The 13,278-nt window shown below is 48.5% G+C and overlaps 1 protein-coding gene across 9 annotated transcripts in view; it reads left to right on the forward strand.

The window, feature by feature from the left end:
* The window catches only part of LOC8029575 (transcription factor 12), a 214,047-nt gene that overhangs the window by 69,382 nt on the left and 131,387 nt on the right, over nt 1–13,278 (forward strand). Inside the window, exon 1 of one of the 9 annotated variants that reach the window (XM_040207814.3) lies at nt 6,639–7,223. The exons of the other annotated variants lie outside the window; for them this stretch is intronic. Within the exon in view, the coding sequence (XP_040063748.1) occupies nt 7,011–7,223 (213 nt within the window). The 5' untranslated portion in view covers nt 6,639–7,010. Of the gene's footprint in view, nt 1–6,638; nt 7,224–13,278 lie in introns of those variants that run through there. 9 annotated transcript variants of the gene reach the window in all.

Consider the following 13,278-nt stretch of genomic DNA (forward strand, 5'->3'; position numbering starts at 1 on the left):
GGTGTGCTTGATGTAATGCTGGTTCCTTGAAGACGAATAGACCAAGAAATTAGCGCCGAAATTTCGTTGTAAGTATCCCTTTAAACCTGTGCTCTGTGGCATTCGTCGGTGGTTGCGGTCTATCGTTGAGCATCCTGAAACCCCGCGGTGGATAGCCTGATGCGTAAGGCTTGTGCTGGGCAGTTTACGTGCCGCAGTGGTCACACCGTGGATTCTCCAGAAACGGCGCTTAGCTGCGTATTGTCCTGCCGCGAAGTTTTTTTCTATGCTCATCTATTCACCCGTGGAGCGTACGTGTCAGGCAGTAAAGGGGCGGTTCTACGCTTTCCGGGTCAATGACCGTGCGTGCTGCTAAGGTGCTACAAAGGTGTTCGTTGCTCTTAGGCCATTTGTCTTTTTCTTAATGCCGTTTTGTTTTTCTACGTTTTGTTTTTCGACGAAGTTTACGTTTGGCTTTTACGCGGGCCAACGTCCGAACCCCGGGGGACTTCCTGGATGGCTCTCGTGCCGCATCCTCGTTGGTTTAATAATCACGCGGCGATGTACGCCGATCGCGTGTGTGGCGACGTTTCGGTCAGCCGAACTGGAACTTAGAAGCTCCTTGTCTAAAATATGATTTGTAATAAATAAAAAAATAAGTGGTATTATGTGGTATTACCGAAACTCTCAAGATGAAAAATTCTGAGACGGATCTGAGGAAATCCTAATCTTTATCGGTACGAGCCGATTCATTTCGTCCCATTATTGCTGGGCTTGCACGCGCGCATGCGAGTCGAGTAATGACAGTACATGAAAGGTAACGAACTCGCGGAACTAGCGGGGAAGAAACCTCAAATACGCCACCTTGAGTGGAGTTATCGAATTAGTATATACGTATCATGTCCCTACATGCGCCAAGATGGCGACACGTCGAATGAAAGAGGGCGCTGCGGAGCTTCGCCCTGCTTTGCAGGTGCGTCGAGCTCAATTTGCTTCAATGAACAAAAGCAATATCTGCTATAAAAAAAGAAACGCGGTGTTGGTGCGTCGTTGTATTGTTCCGTGGGCTAGCTTACACCGCCACGGGTTGTCTAATTGGGTTGTGCGTGATGGTACGCCGTCGTTGCCTTCACCCGGCGTTCATTCGCTTAATTATCTTCTGTTGGTTTTATTTCACCGTCAACCCTGCCGATCATTAAAAAAAGCTTGATCTTTCTTTTTTTTTTTTTTTTCGCGTGGTTGTGTTGGTTGCAATTTGGTTCTTTGCTGGTCCCGTCGTTTTTACGAGCCGTTTGAAGCTGTGCGCGCGGCTCCTCTACCCTCTCTCGGTTAGCGTGCGCTAATACGAGTGTCGCTTGTTTTTTTTTTTTTTTTTTTTTTTTTTTTTTTTTAAAGAACGTTATTATCAGCGTTATCTGAGTTGTGTCACTCTCCGCGTTCGCGAATCTATCTTTCTTTTGTGTCTTTTTTTTCCTCCCTCTGCTCGCGAGCAGACGAAAACCGAGGTCTACGACCTTTGCTCGGGTCCCTCGCTTTTATTCGTTTGTTGTTTGTTTGTTTTTTTTTACAAGCTTTAGCTTTAAGAGTTTCGCGGTTGGGTTGGACAGAGGGAGAGAAAACAAACAAACATGGCGTTGAACTTACGGTGCGTCGCCTGGCGCACATCGTACTTCCGATGGCCGTTGCCTGACCGGAAGGGCTTTCGAAGCTTCGTTCCGTCGACTAACGGCGCGAGCGCACTGATGGTTGGCGTCACCAGCCTGGCGACTGGAAAAGAAACAAAACAGACATTGATGCTTGAAATTAAGCGTTTCCCAAACAAATCATGTCACATACATTTTTTTTTTTTTTTATTATTTGAGGGTTCGAGGTATCACGAAGGCGATATACACTAAAACTAAGTACCATATAAACAAACAAAAAATGATGCAAGAGGGTTCTTATATACAAATAAACAAAGAAATGCGATTAGTAACTGGCGATAGATGTGGGAAGGCGATTCTACTCGAAAAACGAGGTAGGATTGATTTGTGACAGCGCAGTAGCGTTATTTATTTTGTTCCCGAGGGAAACCGAAACATATTCTTATCGGTTTTCGGTTCGAGCGGAAAGTTCACGTTCTGCTTCTGAGTGCATACTCAGTGCCTTGAGCCGTTCTTCCTCGCGGTGTCTTTTACCCGGATTCTTTCTTTTTTTTTTTCTTCCATTGTTTGTATAAATGCGCGCTTGCTCTTTTAATTGTCTACTTTTTGAGAAAAATGAACGTTTTGTCTTCTTTAATTTTGGTTCGGCATTTTCTTTGCACGGAAACACGAACCGTTACAAACAATTACAAATCATCATTTTTCTTTTTAATTGAACAGAGCTAAAACTAAGAAAAAAAGATCGGTCCGATATTTGAAGTATGGGTGTGACACTCCGAGATTCTGGCTTTGTCTGTGTTCGTGGCGTACTGATACCTAAGATCTCGTGGTCGGAGTTAATATCCCTTAGTGCATGCCCTGAAATTAGGCTCGGTGGCACGCTCAGGGAAGAGCCTAGCGTCGCCGAGAGAGGCAGTGGTATCTTTTTATGGACTTCGCGCTTGGGTCATGGGGCTAACACTCTTATTGCTCCGTGGTAGGTTCTCCGGCCTTTTTGATAGTTACTGCCGCCCCCGTATTGGCTGTGCAGCGACAATGAGATGCCGCTAAAGCAGCGTCCCTGAATTACGAGGTATATATATTTTTTTTCTTCTCGATATTGCTTGTAGTTTGGTAAATATCGAGGCTCAGCGTTTGGTTGCGGCCGTGTACGGCAAAACCGAAACTATTTGTTAGAGGGATGGCAACACTGATCACGAGCCGTACGGCCGCGACGTGACGTGGGTGCTGCGCCAGTGTTGCTCGACAAAAAAAGCTAGCCCGCTTGCAGCCCGCTAAAGAGCAGCTAATCGCACCTTTACAATCGGTTTTAGCGGAGTACGCGGCTTCACTTTGCTGTAATATTTCGGCTGTGATCATATTGTGTGCCACTAAAGCAATACCAGTCATTTATTTTAGTTTCGTTTTCGACCGGAGTTGACCTTTAGGTTCTCAGCGAGTGTTCTAAGTTGGCGGTTGCCCGCAGTCGACCATAGAGACCATAGGCGATCCTATAGGTCGTCCCGCCGTTGCCCCGTTGGCGTATTTCCAGAGAACGAAAGGCCTTGCAACGGGACACCGATGGGCGTTCACCCCTTACAACCGCTTGCGCAACTTGCAGCGCATGCCGCCCCCTCGTGTTGGGCTGTACTCGCGGCAACGATACGTGCCTGGCCGAAATTGGGGCTCGGCGGTGATCACATTCCCCGTTGCGTTTTAAACAGCCATCGAATCCGTCGTCGTCCCGTAGGCGGTGAGAGCGACCCGTGTGGTGAGACCCGCACTGTCCGACTCGGCGCTATCCGCCCCGGAAGATGACCGTGGGAGTGAGAACATTTTCGAAAACGCGAGACCACGAGCGACGCTGGCCGAGATGGCGACGCAGACAATGGGCACCGAAACGAAGGTCCTATCGGAGTCCGTCCCACGCGCGCTGCGAGTGTTCCTCTTCTCTGACCGTATCGGAAATGAGATGGGCGTTGTTGCTTCGGACGGTGCGTCGGAACTGTTCGTTCCGTGTTCGGTCGCCCACGGACCGTAAAGCAGTATCGACGTTTTCTTGTCGGCTACCACTTAGCTCGGGGGTAGCGGACAGGCAGGGGGAACATCGCGGAAATGCTCAGCCGCGCCGTTAGCGCGGAGGAACACTCTCTCTCGTCCGGCGCATAATCTTTGCCGGTGTTCTTCCGCTAAAAGCGACGCCGCGTCGAAGCGTGGGCGAGCAGCGCGCCGTTGTTCCTCTCGGCTATGTTGTGTATGCTGTACTTGGGGCGCGATCTGCGAACACCGCTCGGCAACTCTCTTCTTCGAGCGGCGGCGCTCGGTTAATTCGGCTCAAAGTTGTCTGCTGCCTGGCGTTGGCGGTGCCTGCCGCCGGCCGCGTTTGCCATCCGGCGCTCGTTGTCTCGCATCCCTGCGGAGCGATTTGTTTGTCGCGTGGGCGACGGACAAACAGAAAGCAGGGGCCTCCTATTGTTTTTGTCTTCTCTTTTTTCTCTTTTTCATTAACTTGTTTATAATGCCACGATGGCGGTAGCTCCGAAATATCCGGGGCGATGTTTGTTCAGCACCTTCCCGTCCTCGCCCTAACGTTTCTTTTTTTTTTTTTTTTTCTTTTTAGTTTGGAAGCACTCGATTTTTTGACGATCTTTGTCTTCGTCGTTGTCTTTTCTCTTGGTCCTTCCCCCGGGGGGCCGTTGGCTTCGAAGCGAGCACTCGCTTCGGTGGCGGCGTGACGTTTCCGCCTCTACTGTTTTTTTTTTTTTTTTTTTTTTTTTTTGGGGGGGGGGGGGGGGGGGGGGGCATTTGTTTTTCGTCAATATCGGGATTATGTTCTTTTTTTTTTTCGTAGGTTATGCAGTTGTATTAAGATTGGTTATTGGAGGAAGGCGGATCCGATCGGGAGGTCGTCTGCGTTGAGGGCCGACTCTTTCCGGCCGTCGGCGCTTGAGCATTCCGTGCTTTGCGGGTTATGTCACGCTAGGGAAGAACAAAAAGTAAAAAAAAAACTGCTCTCGAGGACTTTTTTTTTTTTCGCTCCCTCCACCCGGCGCTTTCTATCTTTTTTTTTTTTTTTTTTTTTTTTTTTGAAGAGTTTTACTACTTCGGCAGTGTCATCAGTTATCCGTAACGCGGGCACGTTGCTTCTGGGAATCCACCTCTTTCCGAAGAACTGGGGCCGCCTCTCAAAAACTCGGTTCAAAGATTTTTTTTAGTAGGAAATTCGGTGGAAGAAATGGCACCAGCAAGGAAGAAAAGGGGAGGGAAGAAGTTTTTTCGCTTGTACTGATCCTCGTCGGAACATTCGGGCTCCTCGCGCGTGCCATGCCCACGCACCTTCGTACCGCAAAGCTCTATATCCCTAAAATAAAAATTAAAAAAAAAAAATATATATATATATATGTATATTTTTTCTTATTTGGGGGGGGGGGGGGGGTGGATGCCATGGCTGCATTCGTTATGCTTTACTATAACATTATTTTTAAAATGTACCCTCGTGAAGTTTCGACGCCATCCAAAAGGAGGTTGCAGTCTCCTACGAGACGAATTTCAACAAACTTAATTTCATCGTCAATGCAAGAAACTCCGCGTTTCCTGCGTCTTCGCTGAAGTTCGCTAACGCGTGTATTAATGTTTCTTTTTTTTTTTTGGGGGGGGGGGGGGAAGGGGGGGGTGGGAGTGACTGACCGTTTATGCATTCATTTGGAAGCGCGGTTTTAGCTAGTTGGCTCGTAGTGAGTGGTTCATAACCTGCCATCATTTTCGGACGACGGGAAGGCACACACTCGGAGCGGTTCTCAGTGGTCGTCGAACGGCTTTCTGCGGTTGCCTCGCGCGTTTGTTTTGTCGCCGCTGACGAAAAACTACAGCGACAACCGCAAAACAAATATAAACAAATGAACGTAGCGAAATCCGGGAAAGATCACACAGTGGATGGATGGAGGCGTCAACGAAACGACGCCGACGGGTCGCGCCTGTTTTTATACCCAAAGGTACAACTCGCGATGGACCACACAGGACTCTACGAGCCATCGAAGCCAATCCACTGCCGCGTGATCGTCACGTGACCGTCGGGAGAAGCGCAGCGACGCGTGGGGACCCGTCATCACGTGATACGTTCAGAGAAGCTGGATTGGCTCGTAGCGTCCGGTGCGGTCCATCGTAAGCCGAAACGGACTGTAGTGTCCTTTGTGTGGCCGTATTGTTGCAGTGTTTACGTTATCGACGCTGCGGGCCGCTCGGCAGACACGGCAGTAGGACCTACTGATCGTCGCGCTCTTCTACGTTTTTTGTTTTTTTTTATCCGTTTTGTACACCACCGCTTTTGTTTTGGCTCGTCGCGACGTTGTTGGGTCTTTGCTGCGAAGAGTTTTGCGTTGCCTTCCGTGCGTGTTTTTCTTTGACGCTGGAAAGGGGGGGAGGCGAAGTCGGGGTTGGGGTGAAGCCATCTCCGCTGTTGTTTTTCGGTTCCTTCGTGATTTTTGTTTTGTTTTATATATCGGGTGAACGAACGAAGGAAGGAAGAAAAGGAGAACGGGACTGAAAGATGGGGCATCTACCAACGAGGAAAGTAAAAACAAGGCCCAGCCAGGCAAAGTTGAGGGGAGGGCGTTAGTTGAAGAGCGGAAAGGAAGGCCGCTTTACGCGCGTGGCGGCGTTTCGTTTTGTATTGCCGTTGCAGCCCTCCTCACTTTTTCTGTTTTTATTTGGAGGTGCATGCCTCTTTTGGTTTATCTTTGGGGTTCAGTTTTCCCCTCTTGGTAAGCGCCCCTCGTTTTATTCTCCCTTATTTTATTTTTGTTTTATCTGTCTATCCCCGAGTTGTTTTTCTCTTGTTATTCGCTCTTCGCCGCTCACCAGTGTTGCTTCTCCGGTTCTCCCCTCCGTCGGCTTTTTTCCCTTCTTTTTTGTGTTCCATCGCTGCTCCGCACCGTTCGTCCGTTCCGTCCTTGCTTTAGGCGCCCCCCTCTTTCCTTCCGCTCTCTCCAGAGAGGAAAGCTCTTTCCTCCTCGGAGCGAGCGAGCGGCCGAGAGAAAGAGGGAGAGCTCGCTCGCGACGCGACAGACACATACACGCACAACGTGCGTTTTTCCGTTCGCGAGCGCAAGAGCGTCCCCGCTGCCTCCGCTTGGTTCCCTTGTTCGCGTCGTCGTCGTCGTCGGTCGGCCGGCATCAGCGGCAACAGCAGCAACAACGAGGACGACGTCGACGGCGGTTTTTCGTTGTGCAGTGCTGGGTTGGGTGGTGACAGCGGCTGCAGTGTCGTCGCTGCCAAGAGCCGCGCCGCCGACGCGGCCTCGTCGTCGTCGTCGCCGCGATGGATTGTGCCGACTAGCTTCTCCGGCGTCGGCGTCGTTGTTGGGCCGTGCGCGCGCGGCGAGCCGACGTTGATGCGTGCGCCGCTGTGGCATGTTTCCCTACGAGAGCGGCGGCGTCGGTGCCGGCTGCGGGCACGGCGGTGCGGTGTCCGGCTTTCTCGACGGCGCCGTGCATCATCAGCTGCATCAGCTGATGGCGCCGACCGGCTACCAGCAACAGCAGCAACAACAGCAGATGGCCAACGGGCTGAACGGGCACCACGAGCAGCACCACCAGCATCAGCTGGCGCACGGCCACTATCAGGTGAGGTGGGGCGTCGTCTTTGTTTGGACCGGCGCTCGTCGCCGCAGCCGTCTGCTCGCGTGTTGCGCGGACGGAGCGCGCTGCCCTTCCTTTCGATCGAGACTTGGAAGCTTTCGACACGTGATCCGAGATTGCCTCCCGATTTGGTGTACTGGATTTCCAATGTGTTCTTTTGCGGGGGGTTGGGCGCGCGGTGCTCAGAAAATCTTGTATGTTAGCGCGCGTTTAGCGCTACCCTTTGATTGGTTCCCCGGGTCCGACCGACTACGTGGATGAGGTGATTGTTGCCGCTGCTTCGTCTCATTTCCTTTTATTTTTCTTTTTTTATTATTATTTTTATTGCTTTCTTTTTTTTTTTAATTGTGCTGGTTGTTTTAGGGGTACACCTTTTGGCATTTGTGACTTAAAACGACGCTGCATTGTTTTCGGTGGGTTGACTACGCGAATCTGTAGTAGGTTGTAGGTTAAGAAGGTAGAGCGAGAGAAAGGAAGGTGGGAGAGGAGGCGGACGCAACGCTGGCGATGGGAGGGGGTTTCCTCTTCTCGCCTGCGTTGCGTCTATTTCCTCCTCTCCCACCTTTCTTTCCCTCGCCCTACCTTGTACGTGCTCGAAGAAATGAAATGATCTGATCTGAAATCGGAGCGCACTTTTCTGCTCACTGACAGGAAAAGAACGGCGGAGACTCTTCTCTACCACGCGCGCCTTCGATAACGTTTTGGCGTCGAGCATGCTCACGCAGCGCGGAGGGCGACAGGGGAGGCCGGACGTACAAAAGAGACGGCGTTCCGGTCTTGTCAGGGACTGTGGTTTAAGCACCGAAGTGGATTGCAAGTTAAGTAACACTTCGGAAGCATTCGTCACAGGAAAAACGGAGTAGCCAGCTGGGTATATACACGTTCATGCTAACCTTCCTGTCTTCAAATCATCGTCATCATCCAGAGAGGCCGTCCAAATTGCTCGTTAACGAAGAATGTTTGCCGAAGCATCGTTCCTGCTCTAATTTTTGTGACCCACTAACGTTCTTTTTATTACGTCATAGCATCGTTATGATTGCTTAGAAAGTGCGGCCTGGTTATCTAGACATAATGGAAATGCACCGTCCCCACCCCTTTCCCTCCGCAGTGTCAGTTTGCATTTACGGTCTGATTATCTCGTTTCTACGGACCTTATTCGAGCGTAGCAGGTGGGCGCAAAAGCGTTCTGTTACGCGTCCACGAAACCCTTCAGCTCCGTTTTATTATGGTCGTCTGCTAGGGAAAATGAATGGGCGTGATTATGCGGCTTCGGATTGTACTTTTAATCTGGTTCATCGTAATTCCGACTTCGTTTACTGAAGTAACTGCTCAGTGAGATGCATTTCTCTGTAAACTTTTTTTTTTTTTTTTTATGTTTACAAACGTTAGTCTTTTTTCCTAAGGGACTTCGTGTTGCTCCGTTTCGCTAGGCCTTCCAAGTCTGTTGATGTCACAGTTCCTAGGACGCTGAAGTTCTGTAGAAATCACGAGGTTGGGAAGTTTAGCGAGGTCATTTTTGCTGCGCTACTTAGCGTATTGTTTTACCCGAGTTTTATGAAAATCGCAAAGAGAGCTCGCTAATCAGTCCTTTAGCTAAACACCAGGAGGACGCAACATGCTACAGCGCCTCATTTTGGTGCTGTAAAAAAAAATGTAACGTTTTCATTCGTTTTTTTTTTTTTTTTTTTCCTTCAGAACAGAAGTTTCAGAGAACCTTCGGCGCATGCTTGAAATACAGAATGAGAAGAATACGCGAGGAACGGTAAAGCGTTGACAAATTCAGTGGACGGCGATTCCAAGTCGGTGGGGTCTATAAATCCGAAAATCGTGACTCTCTGCACGTTGTAGGTTACTTCGGGGGCCGAAGCGCGCGCTGTTTCTTTTGCTCAAGTATATGAGCCTTTCTCGTAGTTCACGCGACCTCATCGTCTTGTGAACTCACGGTCCATAGCGTTTTTATGAGTTCGTTAATTCTGTTTTACACGTTGAGATGAAGAGATGCGTGTCAATTGTGTGAGCTTGAATTCGTATGGCCGGCTAACATGCAATAAAGGGTGTGAGTAGTAAATCGGGGTTTAATTGAGAATAACGCCCTGCGCATGTGTTTGGTTACGCAATATCCCGTCAAATTGCACGGGGAGGTCGCTGTTTGCGACTTCTGGAAGACGACGGTATTTAGTGGTGAACGCGTAATGCTTTGAAATTACAGTAATGACATTGTGTATATATATAAACGATTCGGCCCCGCTTTCTTTTTGCCTTCTTCAAGATAATTCGTTGGTAATGTGTCGAGACTCGATTGCGCATGTCTGTTTCCTTGGCGTACCGCTGTCTGAGAAAGAAAAAAAAAATACTTTTCGTGTGAAGGTGACCACATGAGCACATATCTGGGTGGGCTTTCGCGTGGGCAGTTCTTGCAGCTCTGTTCGGCAAAGACTCTTCTTCGTAAACAATAAGGGGTTGTTGTGGTTGTTTTCTTCCTCTGTGATTGTTGCATTTTTTTTTTTACAGCTGAACGAAAAAGGTTCACTGCGCGATGTCAACACCATTGTCTGACGGTTCCATCTCGAATGTTTGACTGACTTGGCATTTCGAGGGGAAAATCGCCATATCGATCTTTCCTTTTCCAACCATTTCGTCGTTTACCCTGAGACTGGGTTTTTTTTTTTTTTTTTTTTTTTTTTTGAAGAGCAGAAGTAACAGAAAAAACAGACAGGTCTCTCTTTTTGCTCTTTTGTGTATGCCATTGTCCCATTCCCGCGTCATTTTCCTGAGAAATGACCCGCGCCGGTTCGTTTCCCGCCAAGTTTCGTTTCTCACTTCCCTCGTTCGTCGGCAGACTCCTTCTCGTGCGTCGTTTCGATTGCCTTCGAGACACGTGAAGCGTTCAGCACCCGTCTGTTTGTACACTCCGAATGGCTTCCCTCGCTCGGCTTTACCTCGCGGGTCTGGGAAACTCGCCCCTGACCATTCATTGGGTTAAATGGCTCTACTACAAGACGCGAGCACTACCCGGAAATATTCTCAGAAACGATTGAACACGTGACTCGTTGGAAACTTGAGACGTACACGTCATCCGTATTTTTAGAATACACTGTTTTTTTTTTTTTCCGTTTAGTTTTATGAATTAGCCAACTAAGAGCGTCTTGGTGGACAAGAGATACGCCTGATGACTGCTAAGGTCGCCAGAAAGTTTTGTTTTGTCGACGAACTTGATTGAGGGTGTTTCCGGGATCGGTCGATCAGCGCCAGCGTCTTCGCATGTGTCCTTCGCAAAGAGCGCTTGTTTCCGCCGTCATCTGCAGAAGCTCAGCCCCCAAATCTCCGGAGGAAAATAATGTATTTAATTAAAGCGCGGCAATGTGCTGCGCCATGATCGAAACTCTGCTACATGTTGCGCTAAATTGCCATTTTTGGTATAAAATGCGCCACGCATGCGGCAAGTTGGCTTCCACATCATAAAAAAAATATATAATATGGTCGACCCTAAAATTCTGAGGAAAAAAAAAAGGAAAGGAAGATGCTACAAATATATACCACAGCATCTCCACTTACCGTATAGTTTGTCTCATCTTAGGTCAGAGAGAGCGAAGTTGAAAGCTCGAGCACATACAACCACGAGCAGACATACTAAAAGCGCAAGTCATGAGAGATTTGCTGCACTCGATTTGCCTTGCCCAGGGGTGGCCAAACCGCGGCACGCGAACCTCATGCTACTCTTCAGAGGCCCAAGTGCGGGTCGCAGTTCCCTGACAATCTCTCTTTCTTTCTCTCTCTTTCTCTCTCACTCTAACACACACACACACACAGAGAAAGAAAAATACATTGAAATGAAATACACAGGAAGACAGGCAGCTTTCGTTTTGTCATCTTTGTGCCATCATACGGACTCCAGTAAAGAAGCATGCTGGGCAATCACTTTATGAGTGGAATTCGCCATGGCTGCTACCAACTTCAACTGAAAAGAGCGAACTTTTTCAAATAGTGCCACGGCTTTTTCTTTTCTGATTTGATATTTAACGTGGTTCCTTTTTATGGTCCTTTGAATATGTCCGTCCGGCCCCCCTCTAGTCTAGCCGATAACGGGCTTCGCCGCTTTGCACCGGAGTGCTAGGAGCGGCTGCCGACACGGGGACAGCGCCTGGGTCAGCGCGACTGGCTCGTAAGTTATGCTCAGTGCTATTTCATGGTGTAGCTTCTTGGGTCTGATTACAGGTCGACCTATTTTAAACAGCTGTGCCTAGAGAGAGAAAAGAAACGTCGGTCTATTGCCAAGGTAGTTCTTGGGCAGCTGTCAATCGAAAGAGCAGCGAACTTTCTCGCAACTCTGGTTCCAGTGCGCCGCTAAAGAGCAGTGTCACATTTAAAGCGCGAGTGTAGGCTTTCATAATATTTGTGGGTGGTTGTCTTTTTTGAAGTTTGTGATTGTAAAGTCTCGAGTTTTGTAGATTTATAAAATCTTGGAGCGTAAATACGCATTGTGGCGGACGTGCTGTTTTTTTTTTTGCTGTAATTTTACGGGAATTATGTATACGGGCTAAATGAACTACCGACTGTGGAAGGGGGAGGGGATTGAGGCTTTATCCCGAGTGCAGTGTTGCTCTGATTATTTTTGAACCATTTTTATGAATCCCCGTTTTGAATGGAACATACTTTGACCAGTCTTATTTCTACAAAGAAAGCTTTCTGTTCATTTTGCACCTTTTTTGCTATTACAAAAGGTAATAAGTAATTTGCTAAAGTGTCAAAGGAGGGACCCTCAGTCATTATCAAAAACGAAGTCGTTTACCGATGCACTTTTCTTAAAGTTATGTTTTAACAGACGTTTGCTCCAAAAGCGTCAGTGGTTGCTCCAAACCAATGTTGTGCCTGCTACAGAACCGGCTTCAGAAGGTCTAATGCCACTTCCATGACTGCCACCAAATACGCCATCCTCTTAGCCCCGCTACAGTTCCTTGGAACTTCACTTTGTATAATTTATGAAATTGTGAGTTCCGGGTATTTACCACTTTCCACTAATAATTGTAGATGATAGTGCGCCTTAAGGGATGTTGTCACATCTCCGCTGTAGATGAGCAAATTGGTCAGTGGAATACGACTGCTAACGTGGGACTTTTATTTCGCATCACGCCGTAGTGATTACACACCTGCCACTGATCAGTAGTTTACCAGAAGAGAGCCCCAAGCACATCTAATTCTGCTTTTTTTTTAAGGGTTTTTGGGGGGGTATCGGTTGTTCGTGTTGTGTAGCACTCTTGTGGTACGCTTGCTGTTCTGGCAACCCGGAAAGACACGAATTGTCAGTGAATATCGATGCATTTAAAGTGATCGGGGAATTGGTAAAAAAAATTGGCTAGGTCAGGGAAAAACGACCGATGGGAACGGCGCAGAGACACGCAGCGGGGCGTGGCGTGCAGAGACGCGGATGACCTTCGCTTCGAGTGACAGTCGCTCGAGGCATCGACTCGCTATGCAACGTCAGCCACCACTCGAGTCACCGGATTAAACGAGCACGAGCACATGCTGCAACTGTTCCATTAAACTTTTTTTTTTATTAATATTTTTATGGAATTAGTTTAAAAAAAAAGTTGTTTATTAAACATAATGGTCAAGGACAGTGCTTCTCATGGTGTGGAGTAAACGTGGTGGGAGGTTCGCTGGCGTCGTACACTAAGAGTAATGCACACTGCTACTCCGGAGTGCTTGTGTGACTGCAGTGTTACACTGTATATAAAATGGGTACCGCGTAGGAGGGTTAGCTTGGAAACTGGCTACTAGGAAACAAATGGAAAATACTGAAGCGAGATTGGAAGCAACGATAAAGGTCACGTCAGCGTGCGATGAACCTGGAGTCCCAACAATGCCTGGAACTGCGCGTTCAGTCGAAAGGAGAAAAGAATCGCGCATCCAAAGGGCATTTCCATGACTTGAGAACGTTCGCTAGAGCGCGCAGAGGCACATTTCTAAGGGCTGCGCGCCTTCCCCCCGATCTCTTGTTACTATACAGGGAGTTTCCAAGAAGAGAGAACCGTGTTTTTTC

The sequence above is a fragment of the Ixodes scapularis genome, unplaced genomic scaffold (genome assembly GCF_016920785.2).
Source record: "Ixodes scapularis isolate PalLabHiFi unplaced genomic scaffold, ASM1692078v2 PGA_scaffold0__279_contigs__length_252992795, whole genome shotgun sequence".
NCBI lineage: Eukaryota > Metazoa > Arthropoda > Arachnida > Ixodida > Ixodidae > Ixodes > Ixodes scapularis.